Source organism: Podarcis filfolensis (genome assembly GCF_964270895.1).
Source record: "Podarcis filfolensis genome assembly, chromosome: 3".
NCBI lineage: Eukaryota > Metazoa > Chordata > Lepidosauria > Squamata > Lacertidae > Podarcis > Podarcis filfolensis.
In genome coordinates, this window is record NC_139606.1 from 40,997,062 (window position 1) to 41,012,662 (window position 15,601).

Sequence of the window (15,601 nt, forward strand, 5' to 3'; positions counted from 1 at the left end):
CTGCAGCTGCAGTTTCTACTCTGGGAACCTGAACATTTTACTTTGCATTATGTATGTACTGGGTGTGAATGTCTTTCAAAATGTTGCTGGTACCTATTAAAGATGTCTAGAAAAGGATACTGTAATCACCCCCAAAATGCACCATGATGACCCAGCTCTACTTTCCCTTTACATTTGCAGGTGAGGCAGTGGATGCACTGGACCATTGTCTTGCCTTGGTAATGGCCTGGATATGAGCCAATGAACTGAAACTTAATCCAGATAAGACAGAGGCAGATGACTATTAGAGGGTGGTTCCCTCAACCAGATGGGTGGGGTGTGGCCTACTCTGGATGGGATTATACTTTCTCAGAAGGAGCAGGAACATAGCTTGCGGGTACTCCTGGATCAATTATTGCAGCTTCAGGCTCAAGTGGCCTTGGTTCTGTTGAGTGTTTTCCCCCAGTGCTTTCAGCTTGTGGCCCAGTCATGCCCCTATTTGGACAGGGACTATTTGGATTACTGAAATGTGTCACACAGGGGGCTGCATACTGTTTGGAAACTGCAGCTGGTCCAAAATTCAGCAGCCTGATTGCGGACAGCCCAAATATATAAACACTCATTCTGGCGCAACTGCACTGGCTACCAATTAGTTTCTGGGCTCAATTTCTGGTTTTGACCTATAAAGCCTCAGGACCCCAATGACCTCAAGGACTGCCTCACCTCACACAAACTGACCTTGACCCTGTGGTCATCATGTGAGCCTTTCTCCACGTAGCTCCTCCATGGGAGGTGCAGAGGGTAGCAATACGAGAACAAGCCTTTTCAGTGGTGCCTCTCCACTTGTGGAATGCTCTACTCAGGGAGGCTTGCCATCTTTATCTATGTTTAGGTACCAGGCAGAAACCTTTTTTAGCCCTGGATTTTGGCCCCTCTTTTGAGGGGTTTCAGGTCTATCTGATCTCTGTTAATGTGGCCTGTCTTTTTTACTTGTATAGATGTGTTTTAAAACTTTTATTTGTTGGGTTTATATTATTTTTGTAAGTTATTTCAAGTCACTTTTGTGATAAAAGAGACTAACGAACAAATAAACATGATTTTAATTAAACCAGATCTGCCACACAGTCAAGCATGCCAGGATCCGTTTCTTATTGTGGTGCAATCTGCATTGTCATCAGTGCCAACAAGTGCTTTGTTTACAAGCTATGCAGGATTTGGGTTTCCAGCAGCAATATTCTGGTGGAATTGCACCATAGGGTTAGTGTATGTTCTCATGGATATGAATCTACAATACACAAAGACCTAGGAGACTGTGGTATGCAAAAAAATCAAACCAAATGAAATCAAAGTCAAAAGCCACACCACCCTGGAAGAGAATATTCTCAGTACGGCTGGCAAAGTCAATTATGTTGTCTGAAATAGGTGTTTTTCCCCTCCACCTGGATGATGACAGAACACCACCCCATGCTGAAATCCCATTAGATTATAAAAAGGACAAAAGATCTGCAAACATCTTTTACTTTTTATTTCTATACATTAAGGGAATAATCCAGACAAGGTTGAGCACATGCAAGTCCCATTGATTTCAATGAAAAAGTTAAGCCCATGCTTAATTCTCCCCCAATAAAATCAACAGCCCTTTAGCGTATCATGTCCCAAGATGTTTGTTGCCTGCAGGAGCAGCTGGCGGGGTTGAGCTGCATTGCGTACTTGGCTTCCCAACATGGAGTTCGCTGCCAGTAACAGAGGCAGTTGAGTAACAGTTGAGGTTGTGGGGAGTTCAGCAGGTTGTTGGTACTGGAGCCAACCCACTGCTTGTGCTACTGTGCCTGCTGAAAACCAAGCTACCTGCAGTCACCCCCTCCCTATTAACAGCAGTGACCCCCACATTCAGAAGCCAGGTGAGCAAGGTCACCCCACCCTGCTCTGCCAGCTGCCTACAACAACACCCACCTTTCGGCTCCATTTTGAAAAGCACAAAAGAAACAACCCTAATCAGAGAAGCTACTTGATGGTCCCAGACCAGTGAAGATTTAAGAGATCTGCTGTGTATTTCCACAGTGTCATCCTTAACAGTTTTATTCAGAAGTAAGTCTCACTGTGTTGCATGGGCCTACTCCCTAGTTAGGGCTGCAGCCCATGTCAGTATTTTCATACCCAGTTTGGGTTACTTTGGGAGACCAGCCTGCCAAATTAACCTGTAAAGATGATCTGTGTCCAGACATTTATAACCTTTCCAATTATACTTTTGGATTGCTTTGGGAGTGTTTTGGGCAAAACCAATAAGCCAGAGACATAGTAAATATTAGGAAATACGGGGGGGTTTGTTCTCCTATCATTTTTACAGACAATACAAGATGGGTAAAAGTAAAAACAGAATGTCCTGCGAGCTTCTGTCTCAACTAAATAGCTTTATTTTCATGATATAAAATACATTACTAGAGAGAAATCTCTTTCTCATAAATATATGAGGATGGCTCTGGTATTCAGAGCAGAGAAATCTAACGACCTCCTCAGTTCTAGTTCCAGCTGTGCCTCAAACTCAATCCAAGCTGGAGCAAATCATGACTTCTCTCCACATCCATTTCCAGGGCTGTGCAAATGGAGGATCCTTACTGTACTTTCTTCACAGTTGTGCAATAAAATGTATCCAGTCCATAGTGGAGTCGAACTTGAGGTACTCTGACAATAAGCGTTAGAGGCAAGCCATAATGGTGCAGCAGAAGGAATGATGAGCAGAACAGCCATGGAAATTAGACTTAGAGAAGCTGATATGGAAGGGATGGAATCTTAACCAGCCAATATTGCTCTTGCAGTGACATGACTGCAAGAAGAATCAATTACGAGTCTATTTGTACAGTACCTGTAAAAAGATCATGAGCCCGCAAGTATTACAGTACTAGAGGCAAGACCACCTTGTGAGTAAACAGTTCACAACAATATTATCTACAGTGCATTTGCTCATGACATTTAAGCACTTGGGCCCCAATTTAACTAAATTTAATCATGACTTAAGTCCCACTGAACCCAATGGAACAAGCTGGTCGTGGCTAACTTGAGTTCTATTGTTGGGTGGAGGCTTTCAGCTGCAAGACTCTATGCTGATGAATTTCTCCTCTTTATATTTAACATGCCCAGTACTAAATAAGTAGGCCATTAGCAAAATAAAAACTTGAGTTCTGTCCTCCCCTCTACCACAATATAACATCCAACCATTTTAAGCATTAGCACCATGGGTTTCATGCAACTGGAGACAACAAACAATAGTTTCATGACATCTTAGAAACAAGGATTGTCTTAGACCTAGACCATGGTTTGTCATTTGTTTCAGATACAGACCTTTCAAATATGTTCTCTTCATTAATGATAAAATACATTTTAAAAAATAATAATGAAATACTTTTTTCTAATTAGAATAGAACAAAATTTATATTGGCAGACTCTGTATTTCAAAAATTATTATTTAATGTTAGGTGTTACTTTCAAAAAATGAAGAGGTAGGTGCATTTCCACACAAGAGAAGTTGTAACAGATATAGTGGACAAATTAGGGTAACATGTAGTTTAAGAGACTATAAAACAAAACTATGATAAAAGAGGGCAAGAATAAATCCATGTCCTAATTAGGGAATGATTTGGTCTTAAAACAAATGATAGGTTCAGAAAGATTTATACAATATTCGTATTTTCAAAGAAATGTCTGCTCCAACAAGTCAACTGTACCCTTGGTTAATTGTAGTATTAACCATTGGATTGACAGGATATGCTTCAGCAATTCTTTCTTACATTACCAATACCAGCAGTCTAAAAGTTTACATAGAGATCATGAGAGTCTTAATAATTACATAATTACAATAGAATTTTTTAAGTTGAAGGGTTGTTGTTAAAACGATCTTCATAAATAATGTTTTCTATCTCTTCAATAACCTAAAGGTCAATTGGTATAGATAGGATAACGTTTCTTTCTCTTTTACAACCAATTTGGAGACTCCTCACTGCCAACAATGGTTAAGGCCTGGATCGAGTTACTCTCCTTTTGCTTTTTTCTGCTTTTTTCCATTTTCCACAACTAGACCATTTTCTGGTTTGCTTATACCATTTGCCACAACACCATTGGTAATCTTGCCATTCTTTACAGGCTGCTTGGGCATCTTGTATGTCCGATAGTAGAAGTTACCAAACAAGATAATGAAAGTGCTGGCATAGAAAATGACGCCCCAGTGCATCCATTTAGGAAAGGGACAATCAATATAAATAGACATGGCCGTGTGGCCAATTGTCACGTGGAACTGAATCTGAAAAGGTAGAAAAACAGAATGTCAAAGATCCTGATCAGTAAGCTTCTGCTCGATTGCATTTTATAATGTTTTTGGGGGGAAATCTGAATACTAAACAGATATTGAAAAGAATTAACAGGCAAATTGCACAACTGAAGGTATACTTTTAAAAAATGATTCACCAACACGTCACAGAGAAATGATAATAGCTATTAGGTGGAAACGGAAAAAGAAGACACGTTTCTCCTATTCTGCTATTCATAATATTCATGACCAACAACTAGGCTTTACTGTACTTTTCGGAACTGTTCTGCAGTGGCTCTTCAAACTCTGCTGAGTGACAACCACCACAATCCCTGGTCACTGCCCATGCTGCCTATGGCTGATGGGAGATGGAACCCTGAAGCTGGAGGGCCACAGGCTCCCCATGCCTGATCTACAGCCATGTATTTTGGAGAAGGGGGTGGTGGTCCATAAATCATCTCCCCTAATCTGGGTTGTTCCTCTGCCAGCAATATGGAGGGATTAATCTGGTCTTTAAAATCCAGAAAAGGATTGCATAAGATAATAACATAAGAATAGCCTGCTGGATCAAGCCAATGGCCCAGCTAGTCTGGCATCCTGCTCCCCCAGTGGCCAACTTTTCATGTGTAAGACAACTATTTCATGCAGCCAAACCCTTTGTGTACAGTGTTATCACTGGATTCAGTGTGAACAGATTTTGATGAATTACCGTATACTTTCCATTCTACCGTTATTTCTAAGATATTCTGCATGCAAATAGGTATGTAAGATACTGTTTTGGTTCATACTCATTACCTGGAACTATTTCTACACATTTCATTTCATTGTATTCAATTCTATTCTTTCATCTGGCCAGAATACCAATCTCATTCTTGGTTGCTCTTTCAGGTCTATGGTGTGATCTGAGTACAGAGCATCTTGCTTCAAGAGGTACATGGGGTGTGTGGATGCATGACATCCACCTAGCTTTAAAGTTCTAGCATTCAAGGTTCTAAGTAACCTAGGAAATAGGTTTTTTTTAAAAAAAATTACTTACCAGCTGCATTATGGTCAAGTATCGTTTCCACCAAAGGTACTTGTGAAATTTTGGGCCACAGGCAGCTAGTCCATAGTACATGTACATAATAACATGGATAAAAGCATTGATTTGTGCTCCAAAAAAAGCTGTCGAGAGGAAGAAACAAAGAACAATGTTATCTGAAAGTTGCAAGAGGTGTAACCTCATATTCTCCTTATTTCTATTATTCCCGTTACACATTAAAGTAAAAGCTTAGATAATTTGGTTTCATAGTACATTATAATAATTACAGCCTAGTATTCACAGTGGAAAGGTATTTTCTGTTCTAAATATAAAATATGGGAAACATTTGCAATGTACATCATATATCAGCTCATGGGGGGCAACCTTAGTGGCCGACAGAGATCTGTTCTCCCTCCTTCCGTGTGAGTGCACCTGCACATAGGCAATAAGCTGAACCATCGTGGACAACACCCCATATTGCCACTCAGTCCTCGCCTTTTACCCTACTCCTCCATTTGCAGGCACTGTACCCAGTCTAGCAGAATGTCCAAATTCTTATTCTTAGTTGTATGACATCATAAATATACATGGGGCTTTATAGAGTATAATATAAACAGGAAAAGGTGGAGGTTCCTGTCTTGAGGACCTTACCATCTAAATTAGCCTCTGTTGCATTACAACCTTTTACTCCCTTGCATGACACCCTGTGGCTCGTCTTGAGCCACACATCACCTGTAGGTAATAAAATGAGTGTTCTGGGATGGGGGGGGGAGGTAAGGGCTGGTGTGTAAGCTGCAAAAGGTTGCCAAGTTCATTCAGTCATGCTTGCCAGGTCATAATGTGTCAGCAAAGCACCAATGATGGATGCAGCTCCACTGCTGTAAGTTGTCGCCTCCCTTTTGGGTTCTCATACCAGTCTCAAAGTAGACCCAATGAAACCACTGGACTTAATTAATGTCAATGAGTCCACTCTGAGGATGACTTATTCAGTTATCACCTGAAATATTTTAACCACAGTGTATTTGCGATGTGCTGACTGTTAAATAATATCAACTGTTTTAAAAATACAGGGGGCATAAACAGAAATCACTCTTATTAGTTTACAGTGAACTCAGTAAGGAATGATGCCCAGGGAAGTCTGCACAGGATTACAAACTGTTCTCAAAATTCCAATATAGTTGCAAAATCAAATTGCATACTCTGAAAAAAACAACAACAAAAACCCAGAAAAATCCCCAAACCAAAACTATTTTGCAAAGGGCATTTTTCTATCTGGATCCAGAAGGAAGAAGTCATTCCTGTGCTCTCCTAATTAATGATGGTTATCAAGCTGTATGACATGATTAGCATGAATAGTCTTTGAAGAACTTATAATTTAAGAAAGGCAAAGCAAACCAAGGTCAGAACTACGGTATTACAGGAAATGAAGATGTTCCAAACGAGTTGATGTGAATATAAGATGAGCAAAATGTCTGGGAAATAATTACAGGGTTCTGCATTGTGTGTTTGCAAACAATTTCTGTGTTTAGAGTATAATTTATAGCTGTTGCCTGCTTTATATACTAGGCTTGCTAACAGACACACATACATATATATACTTATGCATATATAAAACGTAGTGAATCTGCTAATCATTCTTTTCTGGAAGTAAATCCCATTGAAATGAACAGGACTTAATTCTGAATAAACATGAATAAGCTTGGGCCTTACATCCTTTAATCACCATGGAAATATTCTGGAATAAGCAAGGCAGAATAAAATAATCTCTTCTTTTTCATGGTTGCTGATTTTTAGATTGAGCAAGCCAGATGTATGTGTTGCTTCACACAGCAAGTTTACTTAAATGAAAAAAAGAAGAATTTGCATGCAAAATCCGAATCATGCATTCGTGCCCATGTGAAGTGTTTCCTAATTCCTAGTAGTGCAATCATATACTTCTTTCCTCCCCCTCATTTCCCAGAGAAGGAAGGAATCTACCCTTTAACTTTAGCATTCCAGAATTGAAAGGGCATTCCATTACTCCAGAAGGAAACAATATTTACAAGCTACTGTCAAAATGAATATTCGCTTCCAGGTAGAGTCCCCACTGTGTACTCCTTATTTGGGAAGATAATCAAGACTACTCACCTTGCCCTCCTGCAACCCATTTTATGCCAATCCACCACAAAGTAAACATAGTGTAATGGTGATAGACATGAAGAAAACTGATTTGGTTAAATTTTTTTCTTAGGATGAAGAATACTGTATCCAGATACTCAATTCCTTTTGATACGAAGTACCACCATAAAGCCCCAGCTATCTGTAATACAGAAAGAAGAGCGTAAGAATTCATATACCAATTTGGAGTTCAGATACACGGACCATGTAGCCCAGTGTCTGCCATTACATAGACCTCTAGAGCTGAAGTCACTTACCTGAGGTTCTCCAAATATTGTACTACAATTCTCATCAGCCCTCACCAGCACAGACAATTGGTCCCAAAGGGATGCTGAAATTCAGCAACATCTGGAGGGCCAAAGATTCCCCACGTTTGTCTACAGTCTTGTTCACTACTACCTGATTCTTTGTTTAGAGTTTCTACAAGTTTATTTGTGGCTTCATTTCAAAGAGGTAAATAAAAAAGAAATCGTTTTTGTGCATTCTCTTTCTCTTAGGGGGAAAAAGGGCTTTTATAAACAAGATTGTGTTCTGTGAAGCCGTTCATTGTGTGCTGTTCACTCCTTGAAATTAATAGACATTAATATATACACATCCCATCCAGCCCCCTCATCTCACAACAACAAAGATAAAACTGTAGCTTCAGAGACATGAATAGGACTTCAACTTAAACAAAACAAAACAAAACAGAAAAACCCTCTCAAAACGTATTGTAGTAATCTGACTATGAAAGAGCTAAATGTAGAACACAGTTTATTATTATGAGCTGGAACAAGACTCCAGTCAGTTTCTCCCCAGTTTCTCTAGAAAATAAACAGCCAATGTTCTTAGTCTACAAATAAAGTGAATTTTATTCATACTGCAGTCTTTAGCTACTGCTGGAAGCAAGCCCTATTTAATTCAATGGGGCTTATTTCTGAGTAGACATGTATAAAATCATGCTGTTAAATGGTGTTCCTATAACAAACAGCTGAAGCCTTAACTGATATTAATGTATTAGGAAAATGGACTTTGAAAAGACAACCTTCTCCATATGCCCACCAAAATGGCTGTAGAGGGTGGGGGTGGGGCTCTTCAGCAGGTGGAGGCAAAAAGGAAGGAGAGGGAGGCGGAAATGGATTGTGAGAATGGATGCTTCATTTGACAATGGATTTCACCCTTTACATTTTGTTATTTATTTTATTTTAATTCTTTAGAAGCTGAGTGTACCACAGCTGCAGCACTGAAACCACAAGACACTAATGCAGATCTTTTAAAAAGGCCATTTTGTGACTCTTTTGCTTTTTTAATCTTTTAAAAATTCTTTTATGGCTATAAATAAATAGGTAAACAAAGGGCCCATGATTCCAGCACTGATGCACACTCCTCCCCAGTTTTATTTTTCAAAAAGCAGCAAGCATGTCGTCTTGGAACAAGGCAACCTCCCTCTACAAAAGAAAATACTGTTACAGTTCACTTTGACTGTCCAAATAACCTGTGGCACACTTTTAATTTAACCCCTTTAAGGTAAAACACCTTAGATTTAAAGTACTCATAACAAAATAAATGCACACTTACAGGTGTTCTAAGTCTGTAAACTGTTAATGGCACAACCTTATGTATGTTTATTCAGAAGTAAGTGCTACTGAGCTCAGTAAGGTTTCTTCGCAAATAAGTGTGCATAGGAATTGAGCTTAAAGCAATTAAACTGGGCTGGGGTGACCCTATACACTATGCATGAAGTTACATCCTTTGAGTATATTGGATTAATAGATTATTAATAGGACAAGCAACAGGACAGTAATTATAGTAGGTAACTCCTTCCTGGCTGTTCAGTCTTTCAACACTGCAATACTAATAATAGGTAGTTATTCTCAGTGGCGTAGCGTGGGTTGTCAGCACCCGGGGCAAGGCAAGTAATTTGCGCCCCCTAACCCGTGGATTTGCGCCCCTAACCCGTGGATTTGCGCCCCCTATCCCGTGGATTTGCCCTAACCCCCAGATGTTGCGCCCGGTGCGCCCGGCCCCCCCTGCACCCCCCACACTACGCCACTGGTTATTCTACTTAGTGACCGTTAGTTCTTTAATTACAGGAAAAGTTTTTTGTAACGGTCCCTTATTTGATCTGTCTTACACATGAAGAAGGCTGCAGGATCTAGTCAAGATTCTATAATCTACCATGGAAACCTGATGGATCCATACCTGCGTTCTATCCTTTATTTGTTTTTTAGAGCTCCACTCATCTTTACATTTAAAACAGCATTTTACAAATAATAGTGTATTACCACTCTGCCATTTTTTCAACTCGAAAGAGTGAAACAGTTTTTTCTTTTCTCCATATTTTGAACATTTCTTCCTTGGGCATTTCTAATTAACACTGAAGAACCAAAAAGACCAACTACTTTGGATAAGGTTTAGGAAGAAAGAACATGTCAAAGAAGCATTAAAGAGTTTAGCTAATTCTGCACTGGTGATCTGGCAAATCAGATGAAAGCACTTTTTGCTTTTGGTTGACTATATTTATCACATTCTGAATTTTTGCCTCTTTCCCCAGACACTTTTGATATCAATGGTCCTCAAAATTGAGTGGGATATAAATAAAACCAGTTTGTTTCCTTCCCTGCTTGTTGCCAGACTTGCTCTGAGTCTTATAAGGCAAACTATTTGGGATACATGCGGGTGTAATGGGAAAGGAGAGGGAAGATGAAGGGAGACTCCTACAGAGCTAGGAGTTCCCAGATATAAAGGTTATTCAAAAGTGGTTTTAAAATGCACATTGCTCAAGAAGTAGCATTGTTTGCCCTGAGCCAGATAGTCTTGTATTTAACTCCCACATCAAAGCCTGTGCTAACACCCACTAATGATAGCTATAGTAGCTCTGAAGAGCGCTGCACTGATTAAGACACCACCTTTTGGGAGAAGATAAAAAACAGAATGCTACATTCATTTTCATTAACTGATCAAATAAAGTTGTGACACTTACAAAGAATATTCAAGATTCTTACTTAACGTATATACAGCAAGTACTAAGGGTTGTTTCCAATGTTAGTCTTATTCAGAGTATACCCATTTAAATTGATAGGCATGACTACTAACATAGGCCCATTTATTTCAATGGGTCTACCTGGAGTATGACTTAGTTGCATACAACCCTAGGAACTTTAACATGCTGCTTCTCTTACAGGAACTTGAGTGACACAACCTGTGCTTGAAAGATGGATGTTTAGGAGACTTGCAACTTCTGGATAAAAGTTTGTAACTTTTCTATTACAAACGTTTACTATTACTATATGATCCTAACTAACCTAAAAGGAATGATCAATGCTTCTCTTACCTACGAAAAATACTATTGTGGGTGATTGTGCAGTCATTTTCCAGAAATGCATGCCTTTCCCTTCTCTGTTATGCGGAGTTCTTGCATTCAAAGTACATCTATATTAGGTTTGCCATATGTCCAAAAAATACCGGAAATGTACAGAAATTGGAGGCTGGGGAAACTTTTTTAAATGTTAGAGATCTCCGGAATTTCCTGAACGTATGGCAACTCGGGTGTTTTCGGTTTTCTGTTTTTTTAAAAAAAATCCAGGGGAGGTTGTGACCCAGCAGCAGTGGAAGTGATGAGAGGTCACTTCCCTTAGCCGGGGGGGGGGGCAGAGTGAGGAGATGGGGGACAGAGGAAAGCGATGCAGAGGCCTAGCGTGTTGAAAAAGGGACCCTGTGCCAAGGATGTCCCGCGGGTGGCTCAGTGGCGCAGCAGCAGAGGCCGTGAGAGAAGGTCTGCAGCTGGGCGCTCGGGAGCTGCTAGAATGGCCACCTCACCCAAGAGGGCTGAGGTGGCCATGTTGGTTTGGCTCGCCAGCCAGGCACCTCCTTGTTTTGCCGGGGCAGGATGCAACCGCTCAGGGCCACCATCTCCTTCCAGCTGCAGCACCGTCAAGGCGGAGATGGGGGCCGGGCAGGTAATGGTGTGTGTGCGTGTGTGCAGGAAGCAGTTTAAATGAGACATGGATAGGCCTCGAAAGCGAGGGTAGCAAACTGTGTGGAAGAGGAACAAAACCGGCTGTGGTAAGTTCGAGGTTGGGGGGGGGAGGTGGCAGTGCCTCATTACACATTTCTGAGGGTTGTTGGGGGCCTGAGCAGCTGGGTGGGGTATAGTAAAGGGGAAAGTAAGGTGAGGGGCTGTGTCAGAGAAAGGGGTGCATTGGAGCCTGGCCAAAGCTCAACAACTTCGGCAAAAAAAAAAAAAGAACAACAATTTCGGTGGTGTCAGGAATTTTACTTTTTGAAATATGGCAAGCCTAATCTATATATCAAGGTGTATTTGATGGTGTGCACCATGTGGATGGCCAAATAGCTGCCCCTGTTGTTTTTTTACATAGCAATCTCCACCCCTTCAATATACAATATAGCTGTATTTTTAATTAGGTGACTTTGCTAAGGTCAATATGCTGGCTTCTTTGTATTAATTTTGTTCCCGCAGTCACTCCTGCTGTGGACTGAAGGTGCAATTATCACCACTGTAATATGCTTCAGAAACCTAACTCTGGAAATGTCAAGGGGACAAGTAGAACCCACATTATTTTTAATATGTATATAAGTTGAAAATATACTATTAAATCTGGAAACGTTTGCCCTTTGTTTGCCCTTCTGGATCTGGAGTAAAAATGTGTGACAAGGTATAGACTAGACTCTCTTCAAGGGTATGTAAATATCTTAAATAAAATTATAAACAAATACCGCTTGGGTAGAAAACTTTAATTGCTATGGTCTGGGTTCACATGTCATCTAAACTATAATTTAAATAAACAATTTAATTTCATTTCCCCAAAGCAAACTATGAGCAGTAAATGAAGACCAAACCTTGGCTTCTGCTTATGATTTGTTTAAAGAAAAACAAACTGTGAGCCTGGGTTCAGAGAACATGGCAAGGCACACCATGGCTTTCTTCCCACCTGCAAAGTAACAGCAGAAGGAGAGGAGGAGCAAAGCACCCACCATTTCAGCAGCATGCGCCAGCACACTAATGGTTCACATTAAACCATTGTTTATTTTAACCATGGTTTATTTTAACCATGGTTTAATGTGACATGTAAGCCATGGCCATATGAGAAATCGCACTGTGTTTTAGCAGAAATGACTAAAATTTAAGTGCATTTAGGAACAGAGAATAACAATTCAATCAGAAGGATGTCCTGATTGGTTCAGGTAGGACTGCAGTCTTAATATCCTAGAGGAATTATCCAGAGAAAGTTAAGTGTGCCTAAGGCTACCATTCATGCACCATGGGATTAATCCCCATTGAGCACACTGAGCTTATTTCCAAATCAACTGATCAGGCCGCATGCCTGATGGGGATAAAAAGAACATGGTTAACTGCTTCAGTCATAAACCTATCAATCATTCTCTGTATTAGCAAACTCAATGTTGATGACCTGGTTAGTGGGGTAGAAGTGGAAGGATCATTAGGCGCGAGTGATCATGCTCTTCTGAAGTTTACTATACAGCGGAAAGGAGCAGCCAAGCATACTAGGACTCAATTTCTTGACTTTAAGAAAGCCGACTTCATAAAACTTAGGGAAGTGCTGGGTGAGATCCCATGGACAGTAATACTAAAAGGAAAGGGAGTTCATGATGGCTGGGAGTTTGTTAAGAGGGAGATAGTAAAAGCACAACTTCAGGCAATACCAATGAGACGGAAACATGGAAGGTGCCTAAAGAAGCCAGGGTGGCTATCTAAAGAACTTTTAACTGAGTTAAGATTAAAAAAGGATGTGTACAAAAAATGGAAAAGGGGGGAAACCACCAAAGAGGAATTCAAACAAATAGCCAGCACGTGTAGACACAAAGTCAGAAAAGCTAAAGCACAGAATGAACTCAGGCTTGCTAGAGAGGTTAAAAGCAACAAAAAAGGCTTTTATGGGTATGTTCGTAGCAAAAGGAAGAACAAAGAAACAGTGGGGTCACTCAGAGGAGAAGATGGTGAAATGCAAACAGGGGACACAGAAAGGGCTGAACTCCTCAATGCCTTCTTTGCCTCAGTCTTCTCCGATAAAGAAAACAATGCCCGACCTGAAGAATTTGGAGCAAATGATTCAGCAGAGGAAACACAGCCCAGAATAACTAAGGAGATAGTACAAGAATACTTGGCTAGTCTAGATGTATTCAAGTCTCCAGGGCCAGATGAACTGCATCCAAGAGTATTAAAAGAACTGGCAGATGTGATTTCAGAACCACTGGCAGTCATCTTTGAGAATTCCTGGAGAACAGGCGAAGTCCCGGCAGACTGGAGGAGGGCAAATGTTGTCCCTATTTTCAAAAAGGGGAAAAGAGAGGACCCAAATAATTACCGCCCAGTCAGTCTGACATCAATACCAGGGAAGATTCTGGAGCAGATCATTAAGCAAACAGTCTGTGAGCACCTAGAAAAGAATGCTGTGATCACCAATAGTCAGCATGGATTTCTGAAAAATAAGTCATGTCAGACTAACCTGATCTCGTTTTTTGACAGAATTACAAGCCTGGTAGATGAAGGGAACGCAGTGGATGTAGCCTACCTTGATTTCAGCAAGGCATTTGACAAGGTGCCCCATGATATTCTTGTAAAGAAGCTGGTAAAATGCGGTCTTGACTATGCTACCACTCAGTGGATTTGTAACTGGCTGACTGACCGAACCCAAAGGGTGCTCATCAATGGTTCCTCTTCATCCTGGAGAAGAGTGACTAGTGGGGTGCCACAGGGTTCTGTCTTGGGCCCAGTCTTATTCAACATCTTTATCAACGACTTGGATGATGGACTCAAGGGCATCCTGATCAAATTTGCAGATGACACCAAACTGGGAGGGGTGGCTAACACCCCAGAGGACAGGATCACACTTCAAAACGACCTTGACAGATTAGAGAACTGGGCCAAAACAAACAAGATGAATTTTAACAGGGAGAAATGTAAAGTATTGCACTTGGGCAAAAAAAATGAGAGGCACAAATACAAGATGGGTGACACCTGGCTTGAGAGCAGTACATGTGAAAAGGATCTAGGAGTCTTGGTGGACCACAAACTTGACATGAGCCAACAGTGTGACGCGGTAGCTAAAAAAGCCAATGCAATTCTGGGCTGCATCAATAGGAGTATAGCATCTAGATCAAGGGAAGTAATAGTGCCACTGTATTCTGCTCTGGTCAGACCTCATCTGGAGTACTGGGTCCAGTTCTGGGCACCACAGTTCAAGAAGGACACTGACAAACTGGAACGTGTCCAGAGGAGGGCAACCAAAATGGTCAAAGGCCTGGAAACGATGCCTTATGAGGAACGGCTAAGGGAGCTGGGCATGTTTAGCCTGGAGAAGAGGAGGTTAAGGGGTGATATGATAGCCATGTTCAAATATATAAAAGGATGTCACATAGAGGAGGGAGAAAGGTTGTTTTCTGCTGCTCCAGAGAAGCGGACACGGAGCAATGGATCCAAACTACAAGAAAGAAGATTCCACCTAAACATTAGGAAGAACTTCCTGACAGTAAGAGCTGTTCGACAGTAGAATTTGCTGCCAAGGAGTGTGGTGGAGTCTCCTTCTTTGGAGGTCTTTAAGCAGAGGCTTGACAACCATATGTCAGGAGTGCTTTGATGGTGTTTCCTGCTTGGCAGGGGGTTGGACTCGATGGCCCTTGTGGTCTCTTCCAACTCTATGATTCTATGATTCTACTATGGTTTTGCTCTGACCAGAATGAAATGCCAAACCAAAACTGAAGAGCAGGTATTCCTAACTGTGGAAGAGTGATTAAAAAGAAATGAACATTCTATCTGCCTCTGTTGCATTCCATAAGGACTTTGCAGCTAGGAGACAGAAATGGTGAGTGAAATCAAACAGGCACTGTTCTCTAAAAGGGTCTTCATGATGTGTAGCGTTTGGTTCCTTTGTTTGATAGTCAATAAGCTCAGGACTGTACGAAGTCTAGAACTCCGCCATTCAGATGCACAATTATTCTCCTGACATGGGAACGCAACTGACTACAGACTTCCTAACTCCTTTTAATTTTCCAGCTCCAAATAATTTAAATTCCCCATGACTGCTTATGCCTAGATTTCCCACAGCTCTACAAATACACCTTGTGACCTTTCAGTCCAAGAACATTAAATAAATGCAGATTTTATTTTACTACCCCGTTGTAAG

At 40.9% G+C, this 15,601-nt stretch overlaps 1 protein-coding gene across 1 annotated transcript in view; it reads right to left on the reverse strand.

Moving 5' to 3' along the window:
• Positions 1-1,483: 1,483 nt before the first annotated feature.
• ELOVL4 (ELOVL fatty acid elongase 4) overlaps positions 1,484-15,601 on the reverse strand; it is a 48,307-nt gene continuing 34,189 nt past the window's right edge. The window contains 3 exon segments of the mRNA XM_083608146.1: positions 1,484-4,273; positions 5,316-5,443; positions 7,428-7,599. Coding sequence (XP_083464272.1) covers positions 4,004-4,273; positions 5,316-5,443; positions 7,428-7,599 — 570 coding nt within the window. The 3' untranslated portion in view covers positions 1,484-4,003.